Source organism: Meriones unguiculatus, chromosome 2, assembly GCF_030254825.1.
Source record: "Meriones unguiculatus strain TT.TT164.6M chromosome 2, Bangor_MerUng_6.1, whole genome shotgun sequence".
Classification (NCBI taxonomy): Eukaryota; Metazoa; Chordata; class Mammalia; order Rodentia; family Muridae; genus Meriones; species Meriones unguiculatus.
In genome coordinates, this window is record NC_083350.1 from 125,042,562 (window position 1) to 125,065,679 (window position 23,118).

The following is a 23,118-nucleotide window of genomic DNA, read 5'->3' on the forward strand; positions in this document are numbered from 1 at the left end:
CCCGGTGAAAGGCCAGTGACTCCTAGAGGGCAGTGGTCACCCTGGTTCATTCCCAAAGTGCCTCACTGCCCAAAGCTCACAATTGCCGCCCTGCGTTTGTGGGTGGTTATGCTTTTTAGTGAGCGCAGAACAAACACAGGAATGGGTATTTAAGTAAGCTGTTGTTCTTGGCTGAACGTTTTGGAAATGGTAGATTTTCATAATTTGTAACTGAGAGTTCGTTTTAGGTGCGGGTGGATCCTGAAGGTGTCTTTTTAATGGTGGAAGCTATCGGTATTTTGGCTGCATGTATATCCATGTGCCTGATGCCACCGGAGGTTGGCAAAGGGTGTAGGATTCCCTGGGATGGGAGTTCCAGATGCTTGTTGGCTGTCATGTGGGTGCTGGGAATCAAACCTAGGTCCTCTGGCAGAGCATCCAATGCTCTTAACTAATGAGGCATCGCTCTAGCCCAGATATCTGCTTCTTATATCAAATAACTGAGATCTTGCAGATAATTGTGCTGGATGTTAGACAAGATCAGGGCCTCTCAAGACGCATAGACTCAGAGAGACATTAGAAGTAATCACTTCATTTTTTGTTTTTGTTTTTGTTTTTAATATTGATATCTAACGAAACCCAGGCTGGTCTCAAACTCTCAGAGTGTGTATGGCTGACCTTAAATTAATGATCCTCTTGCCTTCACCTTCTGAATTCTGGGATTGCAGGCCTGTGCCACCATGCCTGGTTAGATGTAAGACAGAGGCTGAGGGAGAGAGCGTAGCGCCATTGGTTGGGAACTTGCCTAGCACTCGTGGTGCCTTAGCTTCAACCCCCAACTCTGCATAAACCAACTGTAGCAACACACACCTATAGTCCCAGTGCTCAGGAAGTAGAGGGGAAGGTCAGAAGTTCAAGTTCAAACTACGTAAGGAGTTTGAGGTCAGCCTGGGCTAGAGAAGCTGTCTCGAAATTAAATCTATCAATACATAAGGTCTAGCTATGTATTGACCTTAAACTCAAGATACTCCTGCCTGCTTCTGCCTCCCACGTTTTCAGATACAAACCTACACATGATTTGGAATATACTATTGTTTAACACAAATCATTCTATTACACTCTTTTTTTTTTCCTTATGAAAAGTAGCTTTACAAAGGTTTCTCTCCAACAACTAAAAACAAGTTTAGGAATTTGGTATAAAGATTTGAAAGAATTTGTGCTGCAGCCTACCTGGCCTGTAACCTCAGAGTTCTGGAAACTGAGGCAGAAGGATCACAAATCCGAGACCCATGTGGGCTAGAGAGAGAGTTCAAGCTGTGTGTACAACTTGGTGAGAACCCGCCTCAAAATAAAAAGTGAAATGAGACTTGGGGGTACAGTGAAGTAGGCGGGCACTTCCCTAACAGCCATAGCATACTTGCATAACTCACAAGGTTAGGTTTTAAAGCACTGCTACTTTTCCCCAAATGACCAGACCACTCACACTCCAAATAGCGGTAGGTGAGAGTTCTGGCTTCCTCAAAATCTCGACAGCACTTCCTCTGCCTTCCTTAGACCTGCCCATGGCCTTTGCAGCAGCTTCTCCTGGTAGTTTTGTCTGGGACATCTCTCCTTGTTGATGTACGGAACCTTAATTCTCTTCCGATGATCTGTACATCTAACGTTATAATACCTCTTTGTGTTCTTGCTGCTGCTGCTGCTGTTAGTGCAACTTTGTAGAATTTTTGAACTAAGCAAATGCGAGTCTTCCACCTTTCTTCTTCTTCAAGATTATTTTGCCTAGAAAGTTCTGAATCTTCCGTTGTTGAACAAATGTTAGCTGTGGGGCTTTGGGGCATGACTTTCATCAGATTGAGAAATTTCTCTGCCGTTCCTTTGTTGAGAGCTGTAGTCGAAATAAATAATGTATGCTTTCTGATGATTCCTGAGTTAGCTAATATCAGTGGAAGGGTCTACCTGTGTGCATCACTGGTCTTGAAAGTAACTACATTTACTTCATTGAGTGAAGTGAGTACTCAAAGGAGTCCTTGGAAGTTGCATAAATAAATGGTGAATTAATTATATATGCTACTTACAAAACATTAGGCATATCTGCATATATATCCAAGTTCATGCCTTTACACAAATCAACTGAAATTCAGATTCCCATTTCAGAAAGACTGGTTTCTTTATTGAGATCTAATATTTCTTCATATCACTCTATGAATGAGGAAAAAGTAAAGTTAGGAACTAAATTTAGAGCTACCAACATTCTGCTCTTTTTTTTTTTTTAAGGGAAACACTCCTCATCATGAGTGACAGCCAAAACAATACCAAATGACAGAAAAAGATAAAAATGAATCACTCTTGGTTTGGAAACAGTGCACTGCATTTTTTTCTTTTGTATGCATAAAATCTTCAAAGGTCTTCAGGATGTTAAAGCTAAAACTTCATGGATATTTATACAAGTTTTACACCAAATCTTAAAAATAGCATTTCTTGTACCTGCACAGTCCAAATTACATTAGTTTTACATATTTTATTTTATGTGTTCATTTTTTTATACAGGGTCTTGATATGCTGTTCAGGGGGGACAGGTGTTTACAGTGTAGCTTTAATCAGCCTCCTGTCCCTGCCCCCCAAGTGCCGGGATTATTTGTGTACACCACCACATCTGGCATATCACTCTACATGTTGGAACTCTCATCTAAAGTGCTCCCCCGGTTTATTTCTGGAGAAACTGTCCAAGCCATCGGGCCACCTCGCACTCTCTCACTTATTTCAACTGTGTATCTACACAGATAAGGAAAGCGTAGCCTTTCATGTGCTAGTGGGCACAGAGGCAGAATTGAAGCTCTGATCTTTGCCTCAAACTGCTCACATTGCAGAGAATAAAAACATTTCCGGTGAATAAGATATGTGTTTATTAGGAATATATCAGGAAAAAAACTGTTCTGGAAAAGAACGCCTACATTTAGGGGTATGATTTAAAAGACACGGATCTGAATTAAGATGTAGTGCGCTGCCTGCTCAGGCACAGAGAGGGAGAGGGTGTGACAGGGGAGCCTGGAGAGATGCAGGAGGAGGCGATGAGGAAGCATTATGTCAAAGGGAGCGAGTGGTGGGCCTTATCGTTGTATTTTCAATTACTTCCTAGTGAAAACTATTATAGGGAGAGATGGGAGAAAACATTTTAATTTGGAGAGTTTAGACGCAAGAAGACCTTCCAGAGAGATGCTGGGAGGGTTTGAAGGCTCGCTAGGGAGCTGTTAGAAGCTTGGCGCCAAACACGAATGGTTTGAGCTGTGTCAACAGGCCCTCAGAGTCTGTCTTCGGGTTTCTTCCATATCCGGTGTCTCTGACGATTTATTGGCTTAGATTATAAAACAACTCACTGACAAGGAAGACAGTTGTGTAACTATGGGAGGAAGGAATCTTGCAGCGCCCCAACCCTAGATAAAGAACTGCAGGCAACGAAGGAATGCTGGGAGTAGAACAGTCTTCCGCAGGAGAGTGGCCCCAGTTGGCTATGCCAAGTTGGTCAGCTCTGAAATCAGACATAACTGTCCTGAAGATCTGAAGGACAGTCACAAAAAACATTAGAGGTTACTCCATCTATTATTGGAGATATTTTTATTTTAAAGGTATCTTCTATTTTAGTCTTTGTCTAGTGAAAACATCTTATTTTCAAATTAGATTTTTAAAAAAATCTGTTCCTTGTAAAGATATAAAGTATAAATTTTGACTATGTCAGGTAAAAGAAGCATTTTCAACTTAGGGGGCCACTGGGGCTGCTTACAAATTTAACTGCTGCAGATGGACTAAGTAACCAGTTCTTCCTCCTCTGCTTGTTTCGAATACCCATGAAGCCACATCAATGCAGTGGGAGGCGAGACTTCCCAAATGGTTATTGCTCCACAAATGTTTCATGTACATGATACCAAGCTGGGGAAAGAAAAGTGACCTTTATGTTTCCTTACCCTCTATATTGTGGGGAAAAAAAAACCTATGGTTGTCATTATCTTTGGTCACAATCTAGAAAGTCTGAGGGCAAGAAAATTTAAGTGTGGCAAAGCATTGATTTCATCAGTTTCCAAGGCCAGAGCCTAGAGAACAATGTAACAAGTTTACTTTATATATTTCACATATATGTGTATGTATGTATGGGTTTATTTTTTTAGTTGTGTGTGGGGTGGGGTGGCTGGTACTCTTTCTTTGTTTCAGTCTTTTGAGATAGTCTTACTATACAGCCCTGACTGTATAGGCCGGGCTGACGGGCTGACGGGCTGACCTTGAACTCATGGAGATCGACCTACCTCTGCTTCCTGGGTGTTCTAATGATAATTCTTTACCTAGCCTTATGATACATAAAATGTTAGCCACTAGCTGGGTGGGGTGGGCACACCCTTTAGTCTAAGCACCCAGGAGGTGGAGGCAGGAGGATTGGCTATCATGGTAGGAACGTAAGAACTTTTTATGTAACCACTCAGCTGAGTGAAGTTCTTGTTTCTCTTCTAGTGAGATTGGATGGGGTGCTGTGGGGACAGTTCTATGCAAATCACTGTCTCACGACCTTTGAGCCGTGTACTTTTCCATTCTTATTCCAAGGCTTGGCTATAGCCAGCTGCCAGAATTTCTCGCTGTCATTTCCTCATCTGATAGTCGAGGAACACATCTGCCTAGGGCACAGGCAGAGCAACTGTTTGTTTTATTTTCTTCGGTCCTCAGTTAAGTTCTTTGAGGACACCAAGTGAGGAGGGGCTGGAAGTCTTCATTCTTCTTGGCCAACTGGCCCGGCGCGAGGAGAGCAGCCTTGTGTGGAAACTACCCCTTCTGCCAAAAGCAGCTTCTAAAGTCGAGTGTCAAATCCCTCGCCATCCAGGAAAGTGGATGTGTGGTCTCTGCATTATTCCAGCACTCAGTCTAAGTGCTCAAGTATTTTTAGCAGTGTTTTCTTCCCACCTTATGGCTTTTGAGAACAGTGGTACAGACATAGACCTTTTCAGCAGAGTTGTTTATATTCCCTTGCTGAGTTCAGTATGCCCCTGGCTCATAATATTTATGTGTGTTTTCCTTTTGGCTTAATTGCAATTAGCCTGCTGTTTGTTGCATTGCTCTTACCTTGCCTTAAGAATTTGCTTTTTCCTTCAATTGTTTGCATTGGTATCTTTTGAATTTCCTCCCTCCTATTTACTTTTTGGCATAAATAATAATTGGTGCTACAGGCGAGCTTGATAAAGCCTTTTTATTGTGTTCCCTTTTGTCCACTAGTGACCAAAAGGCATAAAAATGTCTAAACTGTTTTTCATACTTGCACAGCAAAATAGAGGCCAAGTTTTCAATAAGAGTTCATGTTCTTACTTTCCACACTCTGTTGTTATTTAAAAGTCTTGATCTCCTGTTATTTTGATGGATATTTTTTCTCTAAACCTATCTTCATTTTAATTTTCCTGATCTGTTTTTGAATTATTAAATTCTGCCCTCGCTTCTACTCACTTTGGTTTGTGGCATTTCCTAGAACAAGCCAATGTTATCTTGGTTTAATAAAGTCAAATTTTTCACTTCAGGTCGTAGTCAGTAGTAGCTAGTTTAAAAATATATTTACTAAAAACATATCCTTTTCTAGATATTTCTATAAGTTGTGTTAAAACATACTGACTAGCTATCTGGAAGAAAAAAAAAACTCAGGAATTCACCTTTGACCATAGCCCCAAATAAATTACAAATCGATTAAATGGTTATCTTAGTTAGGCTGTCTTCAAAGCAATAGACAGCAACTCCTATGAAAGAAAACATTTAATTGGGGTTGACTTACAGTTCAGAGGTTTAGTCCTTTATTGTCATGGTAGGAAATATGGCAGTGTGCAGGTGGACATGGTGCTAGAGAAGGAACTGAGAGTTCTGTGTCTGGATCAGCAGGCAGCAGGAAGAGAACTGACCCACTAGGCCTGGCTTGAGCACCTGAGACCTCAAAGCCCACCCCCAGTGACACATTTTCTCCAACAAAGCCACAGCTCCTCCAAAAAGGCTGAACCTCCTAACAGTGCCACTTCCTATGGGCCTATGGGGACCATTTTTTATTCAAACCACCAGAATGGTTAACTTTTTAAAGAAGAAATGTTTAGGCTAATAAAATGGCTCATGGAGTAAAGGAACTTGCCACTGTGGCATAGGCCACCAGCTCCTTCCTTAGAATGTAAATGACAGGAGAGAACCAACTCTGTAGTTGTTACCTGACCTTGATGTGTGTGCTGTTGCACACAGAAACACACGAGTAAATAAACGTAAAATAAAGTGACTTAGTGAGATCAGTGTGCTTAACTGAGCATAAACATAAACCTTAAACCACTTCAATGGTTTAAGGCAACAGCGGACTGGTGATTGCCACAAATGTGTCTGAGAAACAATGGCACACCACAAACACCACAGTAATATATCAAGATACATTACAGACATTAGGAAAGATGGGACTAAAATATTCTCAAAGTTAAGGACTTAAAAATAAACAATGAAGGTGAGTTCATCCCTTTTCTAAGCAAATAAACCAAAAACTGTAACTATTAGCCACGGTTGTTGATCCATGTGAATTAGAAAAAAATTAACATCGACTTAAATACTAGTAAAAAGCACAAATATGAGTTCAATATAATTCAATTTTTAAGTGTCTAAATTTTATAAATTTCCACAGTGAACTCTTCATCAGGAAAAGTTAATACGTGGTTACATGTTTAAGCAGTTCGCTCCAAACAGACGCCGAAGTCTCCAAAAGTGTAGGTTCTTGTAAGCTGATCCTTCCAAGTCAGTACCCTAATAGCACCATATTTCAACAATTCTAAATATTGTTTGTGCCTTAAAAATAAGAACTAACAAAAGGGGAGAATTTTTTTTCCCCAAGCTAACAACATCCTAGCATCGTATTTTATAACAATCGTGAGAGAGTTCTCAGCATGAGAAGGCTGTTCTGTGGCAAATGCTCTTTGCAAGGCCAGCCTGTGAAAGCTTAACTCTGTAGCTGAACATTGAGACACTGTCTGAAGTGAAGCGCTGTGGGATTGTCTAGGGTTCAGTGCAGATAGATTTGCCGTAATAAAGGAAAATTTTAAGATAATAAATTATCAGGGTGTATTTTTCTTTTGTGGCAAATGTGTAGGCATTGATTTCAAAGCACTAAAGTTAATCTTGTGGAAGGGTCCTTAAGTGAATTCCTTACACTTATACAAAAAGTGAAAATTACAGAGGATTTTGTTCAGTGTTATCTAAGTTTAATAATACCCACGCATTGTTGTTTTTAATGAGAAACTGACATCATTCCTTGTATGTTGCTTAGGTAGTAAGTCTCAGTAGAGTATACTTGATTATTTATTCACTTTAAAAGAGACAGAAGCTAAGTGACCCTAAGAAGAGCAACCAAGAATATGGACGGGCAAGATCTGAGCCCAAACAAAAATGTTGTGAAGATAAAAATCTGTATTTGAATACTATTCTTGACCCCTTCCTGTTCCCAAGAACTTGACTTTCAGCTCCACATAGAAGCTAACATAATCTGCCAACACACTCTCACTTTGGGAGAAAACAAACAAACAGGCTGGCACATACACCTCTCTATGGAACAGGTAGCATGTCACAGGAGCTTCAGGATGCTGCCCCTCTCTATTCCTACCTCAGCAACCCCAAAGAGTTAATAATAAAGATAAAAATCAGAAAATGTATTTCAGGAACACTCCAAAGAAGAATAAAGCGTGTCAGTATAAATTGTGTGTGTGTGCATATGTGTACATGCAGAGGCAGGAGGAGTACGGCAAATGGCGTCTTCACTCACTGTTCCTTTTAATTTTTGAGTCAGGGTCTCTCACTGAACCTGAAGCTTATGGGTTTGGGTAGGCTGGCTGGCCAGTGAACTCCAGGAACTCACGTGACTCTGATTATCCCCAACTCCCTGCCAGGGCTTGGATTCAGATGCATGCTGTGATACCTGGATTTTTTTTTTTTTAATCATGATTTCTGGGAATCTGTACTCAAGCCCTCCTACAGGCATCTTACACTGAGCCATGTCCTCAGATCTTCAATATCAATTTTTTTATGAGTCAAAGATAAAGCTGAATATGGAAGTGAAAGAAAATAAAGAAACAGTGGTAAGCCCAACAGTGAAGATATATAATTATGAATCCTTCAAGCACTGAAGTTATTTAAGATAAAACATTTGAAATGAAAGGGGAAAAAACTGAATGCTGTTATTGTGAAAGGCTCACGTACACATATCAGGCTGTGACCAATCCAGTAGCAAAACAGAAAGGATTACAGTACATAATACTGCAATGAGTACGGCAGGGTACATGTTTGCATACAACAAGAACTTACATAATCACATTAGTTACCAACAAATGCGCTTGTGAAATATTCAGAAAGCTTTAGCCAGTTTTCAAAGAAAGAAATTAAGAAGGAAAAGAAATGCATTAAGCACATAATATGCCCATCAGACTCTCTTGAGAAATGGAGAAATCCTCTTGGATAGAGTAATGGGATACTTATAACAGCACGGTAGAATTGCTAGAAGAATTGCTAAGGGAAAAGAGGAACCAGCCAGAGGCACCTGGGACAGGCATCATCTATGGGGAGGGGAGCAGATGACTTGAAGTTTAGGAGCGCATATGTAGGAGATGCTCTGATGAAGCCCCTTGCTTTGCATGCCAGTGTAAGAAAATAATTCTTCAAACTGGTGTAGCTTGGGTAGTTATGCTGAAAACCCGGTTTCTTCTGCTAGTGCCAGAAGCAGAGTCCTCACCCTTCTAAACCAGCTTTAGGACTCCAGCTAGCTCAGCAACTAGTGAAGCAAACAACCCAAAATGCCATGGATTTTTAGGTATATGATTTAATGACAATAAATAAATAAATAAATCTCTATTAAGTAAAAACAGGAATTAAAAACGATAATTGCCATCCATTTCAAGGGTAAAAACATTACCTATCAAACTACAGACAGGGCCAGTGCTGTATCTACAGCAGAATCAAGAATCCAAGGAGATTCAGCTTCAAAAAAAAAAAAACTGGTAGATGTTCGTGGGTTTCTCTGGTTGCGTCTTTCCCATTGTTTAAAATGGAGGCTAAGCCACTTAACTCTTTTCTGATGTGCTCTCCACCATTCAGAGGGACTGATCAGAGGCTCAGAATTTCCTCCTACTGTATTTCCTCTTGCGTTTTGGCCTTCTGCTCCTTGCTCTCCACTTCTGCGGGACACCAGACACTTGGCACTTGTAATATCCTGACACATAACTTTGTGCTCTTTAAATTACAATCGTGATGAGCACAATCTCTGGCTCTAAACCTCCTTCCCTCACAGGCTGACCTGTAGAACAGCCAGCCACGCTGTCAATTGTTGTCGCCTGCTTTTGCAGCTGTGCTCCACGCAGCTAAGGGAACTCCGGTGAGGGACTTAAACCTACCCAGCACGCCAGGGTCTGCGAAGGCGGAAGGACTTCAGGCATTACTTCCCAGAAGAAGAAAGGGAAATTATAAAGAAAAAAGAAACTGAAATTTAGCTTATAGCTCTAGGTGGCCTTTTATAAGTTTCATAAAGTTAAATGAATAACACGTGTTTGTGTGTGTGTGTGAGTTGAGATAGTCTTGTGCAGCCCAGGTTGGCCTCAAAACTCATTACATAGTGGAGAATGACCTTGAACTCCTTCCTCATCTTCCTGCCTATATCTCTCAGCCTCTAGAATTTCAGGTGTGTGCCACTGCCCTCAGTATAAAGGATTTATCCAGGAGTTACAATATATAAATTTATGCGCACACACATTTCAAAACTTTCCCATCCTGTTTTAATGTAATAGCAGGAACTATAGAGAGATTGATATTTTAATTTTCTTCTGTTTTAATTAACAAATCAAAGATATACTTATTTGTGGTGTCATGCACGCTACTTTGAAGCATGTCTACGCTGTAAAATGACTAAAGCATTTAATGACTATGAAATTTATTTTGAACTCCCAGACATACATATAAATGCATGTTCTTTTACCTATATATGATTTATCCAGTCAGATGTCTTTACTTTTTCTGGTGTTTTTATTTAAAACTGTTAACCACCCCATTATTTCAACAAGTACGCTTACTAATATTTTATAGTTTATACATGTTCTCAATTCAGAATTGTTCACAACGTTTAAATCGTCAGTTCCTTATAAAGGAACTATGGAGACTTACTGTAGTCAGTCATGATAACAAATATGTATATATTTACACACACACACACACACACACACACACACACACACACACGAGCCTTATTCCTGGAAAGAGCTCACTGAACTGTGTCCTTGTAAAAAAAAAAAAAAAAAGAAGAATATTTTAAATTCATGTATACTAAATTACTAAATGTTTGTAATAGTTAAATGTAATGACATTCTTTCCCCATGTAGACGCGGATCCAATGTATCCCTCACACTGGACATGAGCAGCCTGGGAAATGTGGAACCCTTTGTGGCCGTCCCAACCCCCCGGGAGAAAGTCGCCATGGAGTACCTGCAGTCAGCCAGCCGCGTGCTCACGAGGCCCCAGCTGAGGGATGTGGTGGCAAGTTCCCACTTACTTCAAAGTGAATTCATGGTGAGCCCACTATTTCTTACTCAGTTTTAATATTCTAAGTCCCAGAGCCATATCTGGAAATGCTGCTGCCCTGTCTCAAACAGCTTGCTGCGGGCAAATGGTTGCAAGGCAGAAGGTAAAGGGCCATGGCTTTAGATCCACATCTGTTAACTGTTGGCTGACTGCTGAGGCTGCAACACAACTCTTCGCTGACTCAGCACGTAAGAGCCAGCAGTGTGCAGTGGCACAGGGGACTTGGGCAGAGAAAGAGGCATTTTAAGATTGGGAGAAAGCCTTTCTGTGACTGTGGGAAATTGAATTGTTCATCTTTCCTGGGGCACTGAAATCAAAATGGGAAGTGGCAAAAGTTAAGCCTTCAGAATGGGATTTAAGCTTACTTTAGAAAAGCCACCCCCTTGGCAGCAGGGAAGGCACTGGGAAGGGAGCAGATTGAGGACTCTAGAGGCAACAGCATGGAAACCAGAAATCAGGAGGTGTCAACACTAACATGCTCTCAGAGAAACTGAGAGAGTTTTCAACAATGAACAAAATGTTGGTTTTGTTAAATGAGGTAAGGAAGAGCTATGGAGAAGTTAGGAGCAGTACTCAGGGTTTTTGTTTTTGGTGTTTTGTTTTTGGTGGTCTTGTTGTGGTGGTGTTTTGTTTCATTTTTTGTTTTTGTTTTTGTTTTGTTTTGTTTTTAATTTGGGCAACAGAATTCAAGAAAAGACCAAGTGTGAGCTAAAAATGACAGTGAGTGCCGTATGAGGTTCAGTTTTAGAAAATCAACATTGCATCAGGTAATTTAATACGTGGTAAGATACCACACACAGAGAATAAACGGGAGTGTACTTTCTAGGTGTTACCTGAAGGGAATACTCACTGATTGGATAACGCTGTATCATAAAGCGGTTACACAGCTTAAGCTGTGTATAATAAATAGAAAGCTCTATGGTCAGTTCTGATATTTAGTACCAGACTAAAAGAGAAAGATCAGTAATGTGCTAGACTCCTGATTAGTGACACCAACTATTATCAACCCTCTGAAGTAAAATACCATTGTGGAGTTTTTAAAATGAGAAGCCAAGCCATAGTGGTTTTGTTTGTTTTTATTTTGTTTGTTTGTCTGTTGCCAGGGGGTGGTTTGGTTTGGTTTGGTTGGTTTTCTGAGACAACATTCTCTGTGTAGTCTTGGCTATCCTGGTCTCACTTTGTAGACCAGGCTGGTCTTGTACTCACAGTGCTACACCTACCTCTGTCTCCCAGAGTGCTGGGATCATAGGTGTGCACCACCACACCCAGCTGTGTGTGATATTTTTATATGTGAAGCAAATGAAGCCTAGAAATCAAAGTGCCAGTTAATGGTCACATTGCCTAGCAAAGGCATCTAGTGTCTGTTCTGGGGCCATAAATAGATCTTTGCATTAAGATTAATTTTATAAAACAATGTTTGTTTCTCTGTTTCTCTTTTAACACAGCTATCACACAAATAATTGAGACTCTATTATATTTGTTTAATAATAAGCTTCTTTGATTAATAATAAGCTTCACAACACAATAACTGGGCAGTTATTTCTCTATTCTAGACTCGCTAAGCTAATTGGGCTTCCTCACAGCATACATCCCAGAGATACTTGTGCTTTGTAGCTTCCATGCTCCAGTCCCTCTCTCTGATGTCTCTGTGGCTGAATCCCCTACTTTGTCTTTTAACTCCTTCTCCCCTGACTGCCAGTAAATTCAGCTCTATTTTCTCCCCTGCTCAGCAACTGACTATAAGCTGCTTTATTTACATATCGGGGCCAATTGAAGAGCAGAGTTTACATAACATTCAGACAGGAGATTCTCAGAACAAGGATTGCAACCAGATTTGGGGGAATACAGAAATCAGTATTAACCTTATACCTGTATATTTGCTGATAAAATAAGCCTCTAACATGGTCTACTTCCATGAAATAAAGATGAGGCCAACAAGGAGGATACAGGGAGAACAACAATGTGGGACCCTGATTGCCAATGTGTACCAGAGAGCAGGGTGAAATGAAAGAGAACAGGGAATAAAATTGTTGCCTTCTATGGCTTTGTCAAAGCAACCTGACTTTTTTGAATGATTAAAAATAAACATGTGGGTTGGGAGTGCTTGTCTAGCATACATAAAGCCCTGAGTTTAAACTCCAGAGCCATACAAACCTGGAGTGGTGGTGCATGCCCCTCAAAGTTCAGGGAGGTGGATTGAAAGTTCAGGATCATCCTTAACTACGTAGCGAGTCTGAGGTGACTCAGGGCTACCTGAGCTCTTGCCTCCAACAACAGCAACAAAGAAAGAAATCTTGAATATTTGACACTTTTATTTTGATATCCTGGAACTAAAAAAATGAAAATGTTTCAGTAGAGTATCAGTAGTATTCAGTAGACTATCTTAAATGTCTAAAATAATAAAAAATAAGCACAGTGGCCCCCTTTTTAAAGGAAAAAGTTGTTCTTCTCTGTAACCAAGTTTTCAATTCATGATGTAGTCTGCCTTTTCTTGAGTTTTCAGATTGGCAGAATATGGGGACACCTTGAAGTTCTGGATGAGTTTCCTCAACTTCAGTGCTTAGTTATTTTTTCCAAAGAAAACTTGGACAAAGGAAAAATGGTAAAAATGGGAGGTGGGGAGTGTAGTCAAAGTGCATTATATGTGAGCATGAAAACGGGGTAAATGTGTTATTTTGTAAGGTTAATGGGTGCTAATGAAAAAGAAGGAAATGTTTTATGAGACTGAAGGAGTTCTTGGTCCTTAATCACCAAATAACATAACAGTTGTTTTTATGTGATTTCACCATGATTTGTTTACTCTATTTAAGAACTTTATTTTAAGAAATACTGTATTTTTATAAGAAAATCTTAAAATACTTGCCTATGTCCTTTTGAAAATTCTTGCTCATCCCTTGAACCTGGTCATATAAGGATGCATGTAGTTTTAGGTCTCACGGGTGGAAAAGAGCCACTTCTGTCCTAATTCTTCCTTCTGTGATCATGTGAACCATGTGATTTCTTTTTAAGAATAGTTCAGCACATAGATCAGTAACAAAATCCTTCCACACTTACCACTTTAGGAGGAAGTTTTAATGATTCTAAAAGAATCACAATTGATATTAAAGGAATGAATATTTTTCTGATCTAATAAAAAGTTTTTGAAGAAATAAAAAAATAAAGTTAAATAAAGCCAGGTGATGGTACATGCACTAGAAAGCAGAGGCAATTGTGTTTCTGTGAGTTCAAGGCCAGTCTGGTCTACAGAGCAAGTTCCAGGATAGCTAGAACTACACTGAAAAATTCTGTCTCAAAAAACAAACTAATTAATTAATTAATTAATTAATATTATTTATTTTTTAAAAGTTTTTGAACAAAGTTAAAAAACAAATACATTGTTGGTTTTTTTTTTTTTTAATAGTTTTCTAAGGGATGTAACAGCAGGATGCTTACGACCTAAGCAGAGTGCTCTCTGTCTCTGTAGTAACAACAAATAAAATAATCTTTCCAATCATACAGGGATGTTTCTTAGATGTTAGCAAACAGGCTGTGTTTTACCTGTTTATGAAAGGAAAGATGTTGGGCAGGCAGCAGGGTAAGTCTGTTGTTTTATAGATGGCTTTGAAGTCCAGGTGATCATAGAGCCAATACCCACTGTGAAGTTGATCTTTATGTCAGCATTAAATACACAACTTGATATCATTTGTTTTTGCAGGAAATTCCAATGAACTTTGTGGATCCCAAGGAAATAGATATTCCACGTCATGGAACTAAAAATCGTTATAAGACCATTTTGCCAAGTAAGTTTCGTGAGTCAATAATTTGCACCGTAAAATGGTGTCATCCGTTCACCAATACCTCACCCATTCCAACCCTCACAAAATTGTAACACACCAAACTTAGAGTTGAAATGGGTGTGTCAAGAATAGTCATCACCAAGGTTATCTGGAGTTGACTTTATCTCATGCTACTTTCATCACAGTGACTAGCTCACAACTCCAGAAAAATCCGTGGCTCTAAAATACTATTCCATTACACATTAGTATTAACTGATTTTCATCACTACTGTTACATAATTCCATGCATGAAGGAAAAAGCAAAAGAAGATGCATCTGTTCTTGGACTATATATAAAAACTAATTCAAAATGTATCAGATACTTGCATGTGGATAGGAGCTAAAACAAAAAAAGAGAAGCACAAATTTCTCAGAAGCTTGAGGTAGCTGATGGTTTCTTAGATGACACCAAAAGAATAAGCCCCCAAAAGACAAACAGGAATGAGCTTCATGGAAACACAAAATTTTAGTTTCAAATGTCATCATAAAAAGGGAAAGATAACCCACAGAATGGGACAGTAGCTATAGAACAAGCATTTGATAGGAGACTTGTATAGAGAAAATAAAGTGTTCTAACAGCCCAATATTAAAGACAACAAAGCAATTTTTTAGCAATTTTTTTATTTAATAAGATATAGTTATATCATTTCTTCCCTTCCCTTTCCTCTCCACAATCATTCCCGTGTATCTGCCTTACTTTCTGAATCTCTCTCTCTCTCAGGCACATAATATCTTTATTGTGTGTGCATATATATTATATATAATGTATATGCATATATATATGTGTGTGTATATATATACATTCCTAAATATATAAATATGTCCTGTTCAGTCCATATAATGTTAGGACAACACCAATAGATATGGTAACATGGAAAGGGAAAATCTTTTGAAGTTCTAACTTTAGGCAAAGAGTTACAGGCAACTAAGGAATGCTGAGAGCAGGAAAAATACTCTTTCCCAGGGAAGAGCTCACAAATTGGTTATCCATTACCAATGATCAGCCCTGATCATACAAACAACAAAGCAGTTTTAAAATAGAAAAAGTTCTTCAATAGAAACTCCTCCTTGAAGCCACACAGCTGACCAACAGGCATAAAAGATGAACATTATTATCCATTAGAGACTTCAAAACCAAAGAGAGACATCACTTCATATCCACCATAAGTGTGATAAAAATAGACACAATGAAATGTTTTAATTAATTCATTTTTTATTAATTATAATTTATTCACTTTGTATCCCAGCTGTAGCATCCCTCATCCTCTCCCAATCCCACCCTTCCTGCCTCTTCTTTGCCCATGCCCCTCCCTTAGTCCACTGATAGGGGAGGTCCTCCTCCCCTTCCATCTGACCCTAGCCTATCAGATCTCATCCGAACTGGCTGCATTGTCTTCCTCTGTGGCCTGGTAAGACTGCTCCCCCGTCAGGGGGAGATGATCAAAGAGCCAGACACTGAGTTCATGTCAGAGACAGTCCCTGTTCCCCTTACTAGGGTACCCATTTGGACACTGAGCTGCCATGGGCTACATCTGTGCAGGGGGCCTAGGTTATCTCCATACATGGTCCCTGGCTGAAGTATCAGTCTGAGAGAAGACCTCTGTGTCCAGATTTTTTTGGTTCTGTTGCTCTCCTTGTGGAGCTCCTGTTCCTTCCAGGTCTTTCATCTCCTTCTTTCATAAGATTCCCTGCGCACTGCCCAAAGTTTGGTTATGAGTCTCAGCATCTACTTCAATACCCTGCTGGGTAGAGCCTTTCAGAGGTCCTCTGTGGTAGGCTCCTGTCCTGTTTCCTGTTTTCTCCCTCCTCCGATGTCCATCCTGTTTGCCTTTCTCAGTGAGGATTGATCATCTTACTCTTGGTCCCCCTTCTTGCTTAGCTACTTTAGGTGTACAGATTTTAATATGTTTATCTTATATTTCTAATATCCACTTGTTAGTGAGTATACACCATGTGTATCTTTCTGAACAATAAAATGTTGACAAGAATATAGAAAAACTGAAACCTTTAAGTGTTGCTAGCAAGAATTTCAGAGTAGCTACTTAATTTGCAATTCTTGAATGGTTAAGCATCAGTGGGACCTGGGGCTAGAGCTCATAGTAGAGGGTTTGCCTGATGCCACAAGACCGTCACCTTGATTCCCTTCCCCACAGAAAAAAAAGTTTATGTGTACACACACACACACCCCACACACACACATGCTTGTGGGTATGTGGATAAGCAACAGCCAACTGAATTGTTGCTCTTTCTTTAAGGACGATGTCTAGCTCAAAACAGAACAGGATAACTAGCAGATTAAGGTGCAAAGGTCAAGCTTGGATCAAATTGTCTTGCAGAATAAACAAACATTAGCGGTACACTACTGTACTGCAAATCCTAGAAGCCACAGGGAGGACCTAACATGCCTCAGAATGGAGCAATGACACGCAATTAGGAAGTAAACACTTCATAAATGTTTACTTATTTATAAATGTAAAGCAACATACACACAAAACTACAGAGCTCTGTTTACCCTGGCCTGTGCTTCCTACTACAAACAGTGATGTTCAGTAAGGATTCTCAGTAGCGTTTTCCATATGTATTGGATTTATAAGACATGTTTTATACAAGGTAGATACACAAGCAAATGAACCACTCACTAAACCAACAACTTCTGTAGCTAAACCAAGATACTAAAGTTAGGTTTTATTTCCCACTCTTACAAGAAAATCTTAGTGTGTACAGGCTACTTAATCTTTTTGTCCTAAATCCTTTTGTACTAAATCTTTTCTTTACCCACCTCTCCCCCCCCAAAAAACAGGGACAATAACTCTACCCTCTGCATCTATTGAAGACATCAACTGTGCAAACTCTTAGCAGAGTCCTAACTGATAGATTAGTAACCGATATTAGATTCTATTGTCTTCCTCTACCTAAATGATGGTGGGTCTGTCATTAATTTTTCTAGAATAAATTCCAGAAGATAATTAAACACTGTATGTGTAGAAAAGTCCTCTTTCAAGAGTAGACTATAAAGATCCCCATTTCTCCTCCTATGTTCTCATGGTCCTTACACATGTGCTTCATGTCATCACCATCCTGCTTTGCCGAGATCAGATCTCCACAGCAGTTTGCTGTTTCTGATATAAATGCCAATATGACAGTTGAGCACTTGCAGTACCACTAATGCAACATAGGACCGTACTGAACATTTTATCTATATCTGGTTAGCCTCAGGTGGCTGGTACCTGTCATGTTGGACAATGCGGTCCCAAGTCCTCTCTCTTTTGCAGTGAAGTCAAAGATAGGCCATGAGCACCTTGACTATGTAACCAGCCCTGCCTCCAACTTCCACCTATCTTGAATTCACCTATGAAAACCCACCCCTTGGCTTTGCTCAAGATACATGGGAATATATGCTTCCCCATCTTCCCATTTTTTTCCCTTGAGCCTCAGCTGTGTTTCTGCCTGGAAGGAAAATCTTAAGTATATAGTCATCTTTGATGAAGTATGTTCTTGTGTCAGTTAAAATACTGATCAAGTTTTGTTTTGTCTGGCAAAGAGAAAAGTCAAGATAGCAGTGGTATTTTAGTGAGACCAGGGTAGGAAATTTTCATAAATACAGACTTGGTGCAAGAAATTTTTGCTTATGTCCAATAATGCTGAGGAAAAAAAGAAAAGGACAGGAAAGAAGGACAGAGATACAGAAGGAGGACATAAAAAACAAGGACGATTTTAGTGTGTTTATCCTATATTATATGTCTAATAACCACTTATAAGGGAGTATATACCATGTGTGTCTTTCTACTTCTGGGATACCTCACTCAGGATGAGCTTTTCTAGATCCCACCATTTACCTGCAAATTTCATCAGTTCCTTGTTTTTAATTGCTGAGTAGTATTCCATTGTGTAAATGTACCACAATTTCTGTATCCATTCCTCCATTGAGGGATATCTGGGTTATTTCCAGATTCTGACTATTACAAATAAAGCTGCTATGAACATGGCTGAGCAAATGTCCCTGTTGTACAGCTGAGCATATTTTTGATATATGCCTAGGAGTGGTATAGCTGAATATTGAGGAAGCACTATTTCTAATTTTCTGAGAAAGTGCCAGATTGATTTCCAAAGTGGTTGTACAAGTTTACATTCCCACCAGCAATGGATGAGGGTTCCCCTTTCTCCACATCCTCTGCAGCATGTGTTGTCACGTCAGTTTTTGATCTTAGCCATTCTGATGAGTGTAAGGTAAAATCTCAGGATCGTTTTGATTTGCATTTCCATGATAACTAAGGATGTTAAGCATTTCTTTAAGTGTTTCTCTGCCATTCTGTATTCCTCTACTGAGAATTCTCTTTTTAGCTCTGTACCCCATTAATCCTCGCTCAGAAATCAAATAGGATAGAAATCAGAAGAGTGAGAAAACAGGGAACAGCAAAGGAGCCTACCACAGAGGACTTCTGAAAGACTCTATCTAGCAGGGTATTAAAGTAGATGCTGAGACTCATAGCCAAACTTTGGGCAGAGTGCAGGGAATCTTATGAAAGAAGGGAAAGATAGAAAGACCTGGAAGAAACATGAGCTCCACAAGGAGAGCAACAGATCCAAAAAATCTGGGCCCAGGGGTCTTTTCTGAGACAAATATTCCAACCAAGGAGCATGCATGGAGATAACCTAGAACCCCTACATAGATGTAGCCCATGGCAGCTCCGTGTCCCGAGTGGATTCCCTAGTAAAGGGAACAGGGACTGTCTCTGACATGAACTCAGTGGCTGGCTCTTTGATCACCTCCCCCTGAGGGGGGTGGGGAGCAGCCTTACCAGGCCACAGAGGAGGACAGTGCAGCCAGTCCTGAGGAGACCTGATAGGCTAGGATCAGATGGAAGGGGAGGAGGACCTCCCCTATCAGTGGACTCCAAGAGAGATGTAGGAGGAGAACAAGAAGGAAAGGGTGGGATTGGGAGGGGATGAGAGAGGGGGCTACAGCTGGGATACAAAGCGAATAAGTTGTAACAATCAAAAAAAAATAAGAAAAAAAAAAAGAAAAGAAACACGGAAGAAGGCTAGGAAGGAACGGGAAAGAAAAAAGATTACGCTGGAAAACTCCTTTTCCCAGCATAATCATATGTTGTACCTCTTTAAAAATAACAAGTACTTGAACCTCTAAATATATGAAAATTACTATAAATTGCTAATTTTTTCATAAATATCATTTAGCTTGATGGAGAACCATTTCTGAGAAGTTTACAAAGTAAATCCCCTTTAACTCATATGATCCATAGACACAAAGCTTAAGGAGAGTGTGGGGGTGGGGTGGGTGGGGCTTTTCAAGCTGGAGTAGCTTGAGGCATCTGTGCAAATCTCAAGTAACCAACAGACATTAAGACAAGCACATTCTTTCTTGTCTCGGTTGCTAAGAAAAAAAAAATCTAAAAAAAAAAAAAAAAGCAAAAGCAGCATTTGAACTATTCACCGCAGAAATTAATTCAAGAATTAGACTCTTCATGAACAACACATCAAGTGGAAATTATAAAGGCCGTAGATGTAAACCAAACATGGTCCCTGCCCTCCAGGGTCTCACCACAACCTGTTGAGGGCAGGCAGAAACATAAGCACTTAGAACACAAAGTAACAAACACTGAAATAAAAGTCAGGGAAACCAGGGCAAAAAGTGGATGCTTCATTTTCCCCAGAAAGGCCAGGACTTCTGAAAGGTGTGTTTGCAGTGCTGAGCCCTGAGACGTGAGAAACTCTTGTATAAAAGAGGAGTGTGTTCAAATGCCTAAAATCTGCAAGACAGCGTCTTTGATGCTGGAGCCACATCAGATGGGGTAGACAGGGATGTAGCTGGCAGTGAGGCCATGGGCAAAGACAATTAAAGACTGCTGTAGTCCACCACGTGGAGCTCGGAAGCCACCCTGCAGGTCTGCACTATCTGGAAGAGCCACCCGCTAGCCACTCACAGCAAAGTACCTCCTGATGTAGAACATGAAATTAAGATTCTAAGTCCTCAGCTCCCACCAGACACTTGTCAAGGATTCGGTGTCTGCATGTGGCTGATGACTTCACATGATTGGTGGCTACATATAAAAACTAAAGACATTTTTTTTCCAAATATAGACATTAGAGTGAGTAGACTGTGTGTTTAAGGCTGGACAGAAGAGGAACATTCAGTACAATGCAATTTGGGGCTGTCCAGGCTGTTGCAATCACAGCGGGTATCTAAGTAGTCAAGCCATAGATCCTTGGAGCTTAGATATTCCTCTAAACTGAAAGACATAGTTCTTAAATTGCTAATTTTTTTTCTTTATATAACTTGGTTCTTATTGGACATGAGGACTTTGACCTAAGCCTTTATTTTCTAAGTATTCACAAATTCTAGAAATGTGAAAAAAACAGCTACATAGAACTGACTTATGACTAAAACAAATTTCATTCATACACACACACAAAACTTAGAAATACATACACATACATATAAAGACAACTATGCTATCAGTGGCTGAAATGAGTTGGAAATGTATCTGCCTCAGACAGAGGCGTCTTCAGGTTGATCTAGCAGCTTCGCCATGTTGTGCATCCAGACCTTTGTCTCAGGTTAAGGCCTTGCTTGTCTTCTCACGTTCCAAGACACTGCTCACCCCAACAGGGACCCACGCAGTGAAAAAAGGAATACAAAGCAGCAAAAGGAGATCACCGCCTCTCCTTTGATTCCCATGACCATGACGTCATACACGTCACTTTCATTTACAAATAACAGCCTGGTCATGTGACCCCAACTAACCACAAGAGATGGGAAGAGGGGGAGTTACACACTGTGCATCTTACCAGACCCCAGCGTGAACACAGAATCTTGTCACTAAAGAAAGAAGAGGAAACGATTAGCCCTTATACACAACGGGGTGTGTAAGTCTGCCCGTCTGGCAGGGGCATGACTATACACGGGTTCGTGAGCTTCAGCAGATGACTGATGCCAGATGGTGGTGCGTTACATGCTAGGCAAGAAGCTCAAGGGCACTGCAAGAAGGCCGGCAGTTAGACCCCTCCCCCACACTACCACTCATGGAACCTGGTCACAAGTGCTGTTTACACCTCGGTGGCTCCTCTTCCTGTTTCCTTATTTTGTGTTCTGCAAAAACACAGACATACGTTAAAATGCAGCTACTAAGGGTTCAGAAACAGAAAGAGAGAGGAGGGAATAAAAGGCAGTCAAGCAGAAAGTCCTTTGACAGTGTGGACAGCGTGATGCGTGTTACATACAGCATGAATGCAAAGTTGGGTGGAAATGGCTTCTGCAAATAAAAACCAGCTCGCCCCTACCCAACCGCTGTAGGCAATGTAGGGGCATGCCATGATTCCAGAAGGACTAGGGCAATGCCATGGTTTGAAACAGGTAGAGCCATTTGGCCTCTCCACAGGATCCGTCCTGTGAGGGCTCTAGCTGAGAGGGCTGCCACCGGACACATTCCCAGGGCCTACTGTGCTCTAGTTTTCTCCAGAACCATTTGCCCATCATGACCCTTCAGAGAAATTCCCTCCTCCCAAACGAGGTCCATGTTGCTGAGCCCCATTTCTTCATCCTCTGTCAGGTTACATCTGACTCCTCAAACAATCCATCTTCGCAGTCGTTCAGCTCTTTTTTGTGTCATCCAAAAAGGCACAGAAGTTCTGTAGTGTTTTGGGCGAAGCTGTAAGGCCTTCCCGCTATGAACAAGATTCTGTTTCAGTTTGGAATATGCTGTTAGAGGTGGCAGCCGCTACCTAAGGGAGCTTTTCTTAGACGCACAGGCTAAATCGCGTCAGGCCTCCGAAGCACCGGGAGGGGTGTGACATCCAATAGTGATCAGGGGATGTTGTTTGTTGTTTTATGGCCAGACGGAGAACTCGCTAACTCAAGATGTGCTTTTCAACCTCCTTTTGCCCTCGTTTGCCTTGTCCTCACACCCATGCTAATATCACATGTTTCAATCCCAGTAAGTCAATGAACACTGCTGGTGAAGCCAGGACAGAACTATGTCCTGAAGGGCCAGATCAGGGGATAATAGTGAAATACAAAGAAATGGGAGAGAACAGTCCAATTCTTTTCTGAAGAAATAGGAGAAAAGCAGGGTTGTAAATTCCAAATCTAAAGAAAGAGAGAGGGGTCCAAAGGAGAGAGGGGTCAAGAATCAGAACTCCCTTAAAGCATGTTGTGGCCTCCATCAGAATCAGGGTTGATGGGTGGACCAAGTCTCACAGATAGATCAAGAGATAGACACACACGTGCACAGAAGACAAACACTGGCACTGGTCTAACAGCCCTGAACTTACACACTTCTCTTTGCTGCTTGTAGTTGCTCTAGAGGATTTTTTTTTAAACTAGATCTACTCAGTGTGTTTTCTCTGGCTTCTTCCTTAGATCCTCTCAGCAGAGTGTGTTTAAGACCAAAAAATATAAGCGACCCATTGAGCACTTACATTAATGCTAATTATATTAGGGTAAGTAACTGTACCTCTCTCTCTAGCTGGCATGTTGACTTACTATTTTGAGTTGTTGGTTTTATCCTTTTTCCCCCTAACGAATCCCCCGCCCCACCCAGCTTTGTTTCTTTCTTCCATTCTCAGAATAAAGGTTGCTTTAATTTGGTGAACCAAATTAAACCAGTGTTTCATGTCTGTAGTGCTCATGTTATAGTCACATCAACACTGGCCACAGGTGTTTCACAGTGAGTCCTCCCTGGCTGTGAGTCCTCCCTGGCTGTGAGTCCCT

General features: G+C 40.6%; 1 protein-coding gene across 5 annotated transcripts in view; it reads left to right on the plus strand.

The window, feature by feature from the left end:
- The window catches only part of Ptprr (protein tyrosine phosphatase receptor type R), a 279,114-nt gene that overhangs the window by 227,150 nt on the left and 28,846 nt on the right, over positions 1 to 23,118 (plus strand). For all 5 annotated transcript variants that reach the window (XM_060378077.1, XM_060378078.1, XM_021656159.2 and 2 more), the window contains 3 exons: positions 10,377 to 10,563; positions 14,270 to 14,354; positions 22,768 to 22,847. In XM_060378077.1, coding sequence (XP_060234060.1) covers positions 10,377 to 10,563; positions 14,270 to 14,354; positions 22,768 to 22,847 — 352 coding nt within the window. The remainder of the gene's footprint in view (positions 1 to 10,376; positions 10,564 to 14,269; positions 14,355 to 22,767; positions 22,848 to 23,118) is intronic.